The 9,222-nt window shown below is 46.3% G+C and overlaps 1 protein-coding gene across 1 annotated transcript; it reads right to left on the bottom strand.

Annotated features, from left to right (window-relative positions):
• Positions 1–573: 573 nt before the first annotated feature.
• Positions 574–7,642, bottom strand: KLHL38 (kelch like family member 38). The gene is made up of 4 exons (XM_009966462.3): positions 7,414–7,642; positions 5,364–6,840; positions 3,396–3,501; positions 574–1,428 (listed from the first exon to the last, which is right to left on the bottom strand). The coding sequence occupies exons 2-4, from the start codon at positions 6,711–6,713 to the stop codon at positions 1,142–1,144; spliced, it is 1,743 nt and encodes a 580-aa protein (XP_009964764.1). The 5' UTR covers positions 6,714–6,840; positions 7,414–7,642; the 3' UTR covers positions 574–1,141.
• Between the last annotated feature and the right edge of the window lie 1,580 nt (positions 7,643–9,222).

Here is a 9,222-nt window from a genome sequence, read left to right as displayed (position 1 = left end):
GGTGACCTGATGGCAGTTCACAGCCTGTTCAGCATCTGATGATTAATCCCCTCCCTTTAAAAATATGCACTTAGTGGCAGAACCCCACAAAAATATTGGTGGAGCCAGAGCTGTTTTGCCAAGTAGCAGACTCAGACTTGCTCTTCTTGGAAAGCTGGTTTCCTGTCACTGGCTTTCTCTCATTGCTGTTTTCCAGTGGTTTGGAGAGAGGAGAAAGAGAAAAAAAAACGTTCCTCCCAAATACCTCTTCTCTTTTACATTTCCTCCATGTGTCCCCTCTGCTGTTCCAGATTTCAGGAATCCCATCAGCCAAAGGGCTTCCTAACTAACCCCACTGCTATCCCCAATGCAAGAGGAGAAGCAAGCTTCCTGCAAAACACGATCCCTCAAAAAAGTAGATGCAGACAATCTTAATTTCCTTTCCACCTTCTCCTGCTCCTTCAAAGAACACGCAGATGGAACAAAAAATCTTCCCTGCAGAGTGAAAGAGTGGTAGCTCGGGAAAGTAAAATCTACATCTTGTTGCAATATGAAAGTTCAGATCAAAGCATCAGCCTTTTGCTAATTTCTAATTTGATGTTAGAACATTAAAATTATATTTCTTATTAGATGACTACCATAGCTAATGCAGGCAGCTGCTGCTGGGCTGGCTACAAGACTAATACTTGGGGCTTCCTATTCTAAACGCTCCCATCAGTTGAAATGGAAAGCTTAATCAGCACCAAGCAGAGAAGGATCACGGCATGCAGCTGCATTTGCATGCTAATAAATGCAGGTTATCCAGATCTTACTTTCTCTGGAGATACCAGCGTTCTTATTTGCCTTTCATTTTAAAGTCTGTACAAGGCCAAATCCTGCACCAGGTTCTTACCCAATATCTTTTTCCTGTTTTCTGCTGAGACTCTGGGTAAGTCCAGGCTGGACTTAGCAGCACCACATGCAATACAGGTCAGGTGAATAAGGCATGAGCACAAAGCTACCTTTCCAGCAGAGCATTTGAGGAATGACTAATGCCACTGGTGCCTTCAAGGTCAGGAGTTTGTGGGACCCCATAAGGATTCCCCATGTGCTCTCTGCAGAGAAAGGTGTGTCCTTTCTGGGAAGGAAAGCACAAAACATCCAGGGAAGTACCAAAGGTCATTTAGAGAAGGTTAGAACAGGGGACACACTGGAGCGTAAGACACCCATGGTCAAAGAGTTTGTGTGGCAGTTTTCCCTTTGGTGTCCACGTGTCAGTCTCTGGGTCATAGCAGTCCAAGGAATCCAAGTCCTCAATGACATTGTCCACAGTGAGACATCGTCCTCCTGTAACATACAGCTTGTTCTTGATGACAGTGGCCCCGTGATGCATTCGTCTGTCCTTCATGTCTGCACATTTAACAAACTTGTTGCCTTTTGTATCGTAAGCAATTATTCTCCGGGTGTACCCTAAATGCAAAGCCAGAGGTGGAAGAAACAGATGGGAATTAGAGCTTGTGGCCAGCAGAAGGAATGATAATCTATTTCCTGTTAGTCTTCAATAAAACCTATTATACCGGTACAGAATTTGGCAGAATTAAGATATCTAAGCGGGGAAGTGATGATGTGTCACAAGAATGTCTGGCTGTCTATCTTCCCTTCCTGTTTGTCCTCATCCTGTCTCATAGCACCTTGGTAGCCAAGGCTTGATGAGCACCATAAAACCCATCAGGCAAGCAACCTATCAAGCATAGTTCGACTTTACAGTTTTCTGCATGTGCCTTCAAACATCCCAAAGTATTTCTTTTCACCCAACAGACTCCTAGAGCTTCACTCAGAAATACAGAAACCAATGGCACATGGGACGGGAGCAACAATGCTTTGTTGGGTTGGAGCCATAGCCGTCTACTGAATGGAGCTGGGTACTTGACAGCACAGTGCCACCAGTGCTCACTCCACTCCCAAAGCCCTTGGCACCACATCTGTGCTGGCCACCATGTCAGTGACCCAATGGACAGCTCTTCCACCGAGGGGTGATGAAATCTTGCATCTGCTGAGAGATAAGGGCTGATACCAGGGCCATTGCAATGGCAGTGTGGAAGCTTGGTACCCAGCAGTACTGTGCTCATGTATCCCCGTAGATGATCAAGAGTGTCCATGGCAAACAAACTGCTTTCGGTCATGTTTTGCAGGCCTTGAAGCCACTTTCACTAACAAAAATCAAGGCCTGTCTTGCTTAGGCCAACCAACTCCTCTTTGTTATGATGTGACCACTCAAGCAAAGAGGACCTGAAATGCGATGAAAGCTATTTATATGAGAAAATGTTATTTTTTGTGGGTTTTACTGTTGTTGATAAACTAAGAGTATATGGCCAATGTTTTGGTGTGGAAGCTGGTAAATAAAACCTGAGCATGGTGAATCTCTCTACTTTCAAGCAAAATTAAAGATGTTAAAGTTAACACGAATTTCTGTGGTTTTTCAAAAAATAAATTGAGAACGTAAGCTCAGCAGCAGCAGATGGGTCAATACAGACCCTTCAGATTAATGCATCTGAAGATAAGAGAGTTGTATTTTGGGCACTTTGGTCTGAGGTCAGGGTCATCTGCCACACAGGATCCTGATGGTCTTGGACCTTTTGACTCAGCTCTCCCCTATTCTCACTGCAAAGGGTATCAGTGGCCTCCCACTGAGAGATGACACCATCTAACACAGGTTTGAGTCCTGTGTGAATTTTGTTCAGTCTTCTGCTCTGCTAAAGCTTTCCTATGTCTCATTTTCCCTTAAATAATCTAACACACGCTTCTTTGTGCCAGCCTATGATCAGGGGAGCTGCATTTAGGACCCTAGAGTGCCAAACTACCAATGAGATGTGATTCATCAAAGTGCCACGGGCAGAGGCTGATCCTCAGGTTGAAAAAGACACTGAGAAGTTTCCCCTCTCCAAGTGTTTCACACCCCTCTCATGGAATTTCACAATTACTCCCAGGAGACAGCTACAGGATCGATCACCCCTCAAAGCCCTGTAGCTCACCCGTCCCAATAGGTTGTCCATGGCTTTGTGGTAACCATGCTCTCCACCCATCCAAGAAGAGCAGTCAGGGAGGGCCAGGCTGTGAGTCAGCAGGGGAGGAGCAGAACCTCCATGTCCTTGGCTTTCCCCCTTCTTCTACAGAGCAGTAACTTGCATTGGCTTTCCCCCAGTTTCCCCCCAGCCAGGTCCTGCTACCTGGGATAAGAATGTGCCTTGTGGAGAACTTGTCCCCACTTCCATGGCCATGAGACTTCATGAGAGTTGAGTATGGAGGGTGGACACACTCCTCCTTTCCTTCTCAAGCTCCACATGTTTTTTGAGGGAGCATCCAAAGCAGGAAGGCTGCAAAATCCCGCTGGAGCTGGGCAGAGGTAGGTGGGAGGGAGGGTGAAACAGAGCCCTTACCACCTACGATGATAATCTGGTCTCCAATCACAACAGCTGGTGCACAGACATTCTTCACCACTCTGGTCTCCATCCGAAACCACATATTCCTGGAGACATGGTAAACCTGACAAATAAATAAAGATACACACGCAGATGTTTATGTTGCATTTTAACTGGCAATTGCAATTACAGAGAAACTTATGGTTTTTATTTTGTCCTAATGAATGCAATCCTCTGGCTTGAACTGCTGGAAATCTGAGAAGTTACCCACTTTTTTTCCTAATATGTCCTATTAGAAAGCATTCTAGTTCTCCAGGCTTGTCTGCTCAGGAGATGCTAGCACACACACTAAGGCAGAGTGTATCTGCCATATACAAGCTTCTTGGCTGTAAATCTTTGCATGGCCATTAAATCACTGTAACCTCAGGATAATGCTCACCCAAAGTGCAAGTCATTTAATTTCATTTTCCAGTTATTCTGTGTATTCCTGCCTTAGCCTTAGCAATTTCCTGGGCTAACAAACATCGACTTCACCTAGCTCTGCTGGCAGCCACCATGTTTGCCCAGCTGCTATATTTGTGCTGGTGGCTGGTATGCACTCAGATTGGCAAAGGGACTTGTTGATGGGACTTGGAATGGTATCTAAGTCATCAATTTATGTGAGAAAAAGAGCTGTTGCCAGATGATGATCATTCAGTTATCTGTATTTGGGTGATGCAAAGTTTTACGTCATGTCATCCACTTCATAATATAGCAGATATCTCCAGGGCATCTCCCCGCTAACTGATAAATGTATTTCCTTCCCCCTGATAATCAAGTAACGTTATCACCGTAAAGAAATATTGCTCATGTGCTGGCTGCCATCTTAGCCTTTAATGTTGCTTCTTAGTTAAAACACCTAAACCAGTGAAAAACACTCATGGGGAAAGTAACACTACAATGTTGCTAAAGCATCAAATCAGATAAGAAAGATTTTAATGTATTTTTTCCTCCTAATAGAGTGTAACTGCTGAAAGCAGGCAGGGAGCCAGCAACGTGTGGCAGGAGCCACATTTTTAACACAACTGTTTATACGAAGTAACTGTCAGTTTAAGTCCTGACCCTTTGATGAGTGAGAATCTAATTGCTCTAATGATCACAAATCTTTGCTTTTGCTGCGAATGAGCACGACTGAGACCCCAGCTTGGCCGCCAAGTGGAAAGCACTAGTTTCAGTGAGATTATAGAATCACAGAAACATCATAGAATGGTTTGGATTGGAAGGGACCTTAAAGATCATCTGCCCTGCCACGCGCAGGGACACCTCCCACCAGACCAGGTTGCTCAAAGCCCCATCCAACCTGGCCTTGAACCCTTCCAGGGAGGGGGCAGCCACAGTTTCTCTGGGCAACCTGTGCCAGTGTCCCACCACCCTCACAATAAAGAATTTCTTCATTACATCTACTCTAAATCTACCCTCTCTCAGTTTAAAACTGTTACCCCTCATGCTATCACTACACTCCCTGATAAAGAGTCCCTCCCCATCTTTCCTGTAGCCCCCTTTAAGTACTGGAAGTCCGCTGTAAGGTCTCCCTGGAGCCTTCTCTTCTTCTCCAGGCTGAACAACTACAACTCTCTCAGCCTGTCCTCATAGGAAAGGTGCTCCAGCCCTCATGCTACAGGTATGAAATCCAGGCAGGGGGGTTGGCCACTCCCTGCCATAGAATCACCTGCAGCAGCCCTGACTCCAGTGCCCACCAGCAGCAGAGCTGACTGACACCCAATGAAGTACCCTGGGGCTTGTGCCTGAAAAACACTCAAAGGGGAAAGTGAAAGAGTTGCAATGCTCCTTGCAGACAAGACTTCCTTGAAGCCATGTGTCAACTCATCATGTCTCTTGCTGCAACTCACAATAAAGTATTTTTGGGTGTTTGATTTCCTCAGGAGGGTGATGAACTGCTGAATACCTTAGATGAAACTGCCTACAACAAGCAGGACTGACCATTACCTGGATCAGCCGGACAGGGTTTTGCATAATATCTTCTCCCCCAAAGAGGTAGACCCTCTGATCTTTGGCAGCAACAGCAGGGTGAAGGACAGCAACAGGCATGTTTGCCATGCTCTCACAGGTGTTGTAGATGCTATCGTATCTTTCCACAGAATTCAGAATTTCCTGGTTTTCACCAATTCCACCGAATGATAAGATGTAATTTTTATATGCCAAGCTTCTGTGGGAGTAACGTGGAACTAACATGTGCTCAACCAACCTCCACTGATTGAGTTTGAGGGAGTAAAGGTAAATATTATCACCAACTGGGCTTTTCTTATTGCTAACAGGCATCCCTCCGAGCACATAAATATTGCTGTGTAAGCTCACTGCAGAGGCTTTGTACAGGCGCATGGGAAGTTTGGCCAGGCTTAGCCATTGGTTTGTCTTGTCGTCATAGAGCAGGACATCCCTAGTCGTCTGCTGGCTGTCCTTCCTGCCACCAATGATGATGAGGAACTCTTGGTTGGAGTACCTGCGAGGAACATGCATCATGGGCTTGATGTCAGGTGCATTGGTGTTGTACAAGGAAAACATATGTCTCCAGGCTGACTCAAGGATGCTCCTGCAAGTGGGTGAGGACTGAACGAGGGTGTCATTGGCAATGAAGTGGAAGAGGAAAGTTGGATGGACGTACTGAAGACGGACCTTCTTGAACAACTCTTGGATGTAGCCTTGTCTTGCTTGGAGGTCATGACGGATCCAGACCATCAGTGTCTCAAAGACCTGCTCCTCTTCTCCGCATAGCTCATCATCCCCAAGGTAATCAATGAGCTCCAAGGCACAAAGGTCCTTCAGGTCCTCAGAAGAGGCCACCTCAGGAAAACATTTCAAAGCCATAGCCTTGGCTTTCTTATTCAGGCTTTGGCAGTTCAAGACTTTTGACAGTCTGATCATGCTCAGACAGTTGTCAGGAGTCAGCTTGTCTTGGAGGTAGGCAGAGCAGGCCTCAAACAGCTTAGTGTACTGCAGCATGGAGGCTGTCTCCAACAGACACCGGACATTTTCAGTGGAGATAAGAATCTGACCTGTGTAAACGTAAAGGATAATCTGATCCAAAATCTCGGCGTCGATGCCCTTCAGGATGACTTTAGCCTGGTGACTCTCTCTGAAGTCGTTACAGAACATCGCCTTGAAGTATGGACTGCTGGAAGCCAGCACGTTTCGGTGGCAGGGGATTTCGAAGCCCCCAGAGCAGAGGGTAACATCAGTCAGCATTCTGCTCTGTCGCAGAGCATTCAGCTGCCTCAGCAGTTCGGACGAGAAATCCTGGTCCTTGAAGAGAAACTCCTCAGTGGATCCCTCCTCCATAGCAAAATAGGAGAGGGATGAATTCTGGACTTGGCAGAAAAAAAACAAATTCTTAGCAGCTTTTATTGAAATATCCAGCTCCAAGAGAGCAAATCAGGACTTTGATGTTGCTCTAAATATCCGTTCACTGTTATGCATAAAAATGGAACATGGGTTAAGCACAGTGGGAAAATAATAAAGAAGCTAAAAGGTCGCTAAGACCCTTTAAAATTTTCATAAAGTTATCAGATAGGTTGCAGCTCTGAGGTCAGCACTGTCTGTGTCCCTGGCAAGAAGCAAAAGCACTGAAGTTATCTCACTGATTTGAGATGAAAGCTGGGTGGCTGAAGCAATTGGTTTGTTCATTTTAATCATGCTGAATAAACGAGCTTAGACATTTATTCACTATTTTAAAGTATTAGCCGTTTAGTAGCTTGCGCCTCTTTCCCCTAGAGTTAGTCACTCGCAAAGAATGTAAATCTGGCAGAGCTGAACTCTGCAGCAGGGCAAACGAAACCCTAGAGACTGGGAATCTGTATTAAAATGGTTATTTATTAACTTTGCTTAGCTGTGGTTTTTTTTTTTTTTTTTTTTAATTTTATTTTATGTTAATCAGACACACAATGACTAAATTAAGTGCCAGGCAGAACATTATGATGAGTATCTATTGTCATGGCTAACTGCTCAACCTGCAGTGAAATGGTAGGGTAGAAACATTTACCTTCTGTTGTCCTTCACTGCATGCACTTACTTTCTGTCGTTTATTCTCTGCTGAGATTTTCCATAGCTAGAGCCTGGATAAAAACCTATAAACCCACAGGACGTTTCTTTCAGTAGGTAAGTGATTCATAGAGGGTGATTTCTGGCCGTGTTTATTCTGAAGTCACTTTTGCCGCTTTCAGGAGCTGTGCGCAGGAGCAGCGAGGCGTTGGGGCATTGTATACATTCCAGTGCTAAGAATAGGCACACACGGGCTTCTCACTGTTATCACATGTGACGCTGCCGTTGCCTTTTGCAATGGCCTGGCCAGCACTGAGCATGCCCGAGTGGTGTTTTTCTGGCAAATGCTTACATATAATAAATAGACACGGAGAGGAAAGTTCACTTATAAAAGTCCTGGCTGTCCATTTGGAAACAGCGGCAGGACCCTGTCCTAAAGTGCCTGGGAACTCTAGAAGCCTGTAAACAGTCTGCAACGCTTCGCACTAGGTAATGCAGTGTCACCGTAGTTTCATGAAGAAAGAGGGAGACAGAAGGGCTTCCAGGGACCCCGGTGGGACGGACCGTGTCTCCACCTTATGGAGAGATCTGGGGAGTGTCAGCCCACTGGAGTCTGGTGGGAGATGCTGATGCAGTGAGACCCCCACTCCCAGGGCTGCCCCAAGGTGGGCAGGGAGACCCCAGCTACCTCTGCCAAGCAGAGAGTGAAGTTCACTCTTGGAGCAGTTTATCTTTATGATGCTCCTTGATATTTCATATAGAAAATACCAGGTTGTGGCTTTTTGTGTAAGGACCTCAGCTCTCTGAAACCTCTGGCAAAGAATTTCTCAAGCAGGTGGCTTGAGGAAGCTCAGCGTTATGGGTAGGAGGACTGGAGCAGGTTGCTGAAGTGAGTACAGTGAGCTAGAAACTGGGGTCCCAGGGTGGCACTGAGCTCCCCAGGACAGACATCTCGATGGGGTCCCTAACTGCAGATGCTTGCACATGAACAAAGTCTCCAAGCTCCTTTTACAGCCAGTGAGGTCTCGTCAATACAGCTGAGTCTGCGGAGTTATTCAGGTCACCAGTAAGTACCACCTATATCTGGGCAGGTGAACAGTCCTTCAGGCACTGCTAGGTCTCCACAGGTGTTCTGCTGCCTCAGTCGCATGTAGGTGTCTTTAATACTCCCATGCAGGTGTCTGCAATAATGAGCCTAAATCCACCCCCAGGGCTGGGATCAGCTGAGCGCCTTGTGCCAGCGAAGGATCCTCCACAACCCCAGCTGGCCCCTGGCTGGGCTCTCCAGCAGGTTCAATGTGATGTGTCCCAGTTCTGTGCCAATTTCCTGGGTGTTTCAAGAAAAATAGCATTGGCTGTCCAAGCCTGGGTAACTGGATTGGGTTGAAATCATCTGTGCTGAAATTCCTTCTTTTGTTCTGGGATGGGATTGAATCCAAAGTGACATTTCTAAGCATCGCTGCCATAGGGAAACACAAGGTTAAAACAAAACTCCTTCTCATATTTTCAAAGCCAAAGCTCACGGATGAGTCATGTCTGCGTCTAGTCACAGCAAGGCAGATGCGCAAAAATTGTTTTGAGACGCAGGCCCTTATGTGTCCATGCTGATGTCTGCAGTCCTCCATACGTTCCTGCTCCCGCACCCGTGGCCCAGTGGACTGCAGGGATGGGGGCAGCCTCTTCCTCTAAAAACAGCAGCTTTACATCACGGATTGTGCCGTACGTGGCCTTTCCCAGAGACTTTTCAATGCAGCATAACAACATGGTGAAATGCCTGAAGGCTAGACAAAACCCTGAAGGCCGAGACCCA

Source organism: Tyto alba, unplaced genomic scaffold, assembly GCF_018691265.1.
Source record: "Tyto alba isolate M040663 unplaced genomic scaffold, T.alba_DEE_v4.0 Super-Scaffold_9, whole genome shotgun sequence".
Classification (NCBI taxonomy): domain Eukaryota; kingdom Metazoa; phylum Chordata; class Aves; order Strigiformes; family Tytonidae; genus Tyto; species Tyto alba.
This window is presented reverse-complemented; position numbering and strand designations above follow the sequence as displayed.

Coding starts and splice junctions, on each gene's coding strand:
- KLHL38 (XM_009966462.3), bottom strand. CDS start 6,713: ATGGAGGAGGGATCCACTGAGGAGTTTCTCTTCAAGGACCAGGATTTC. Junction 3,502..5,363: donor ACCCTGTCCGGCTGATCCAG/GTAATGGTCAGT, acceptor TTTATTTGTCAG/GTTTACCATGTCTCCAGGAA. Junction 1,429..3,395: donor CCAGATTATCATCGTAGGTG/GTAAGGGCTCTG, acceptor CTTTGCATTTAG/GGTACACCCGGAGAATAATT.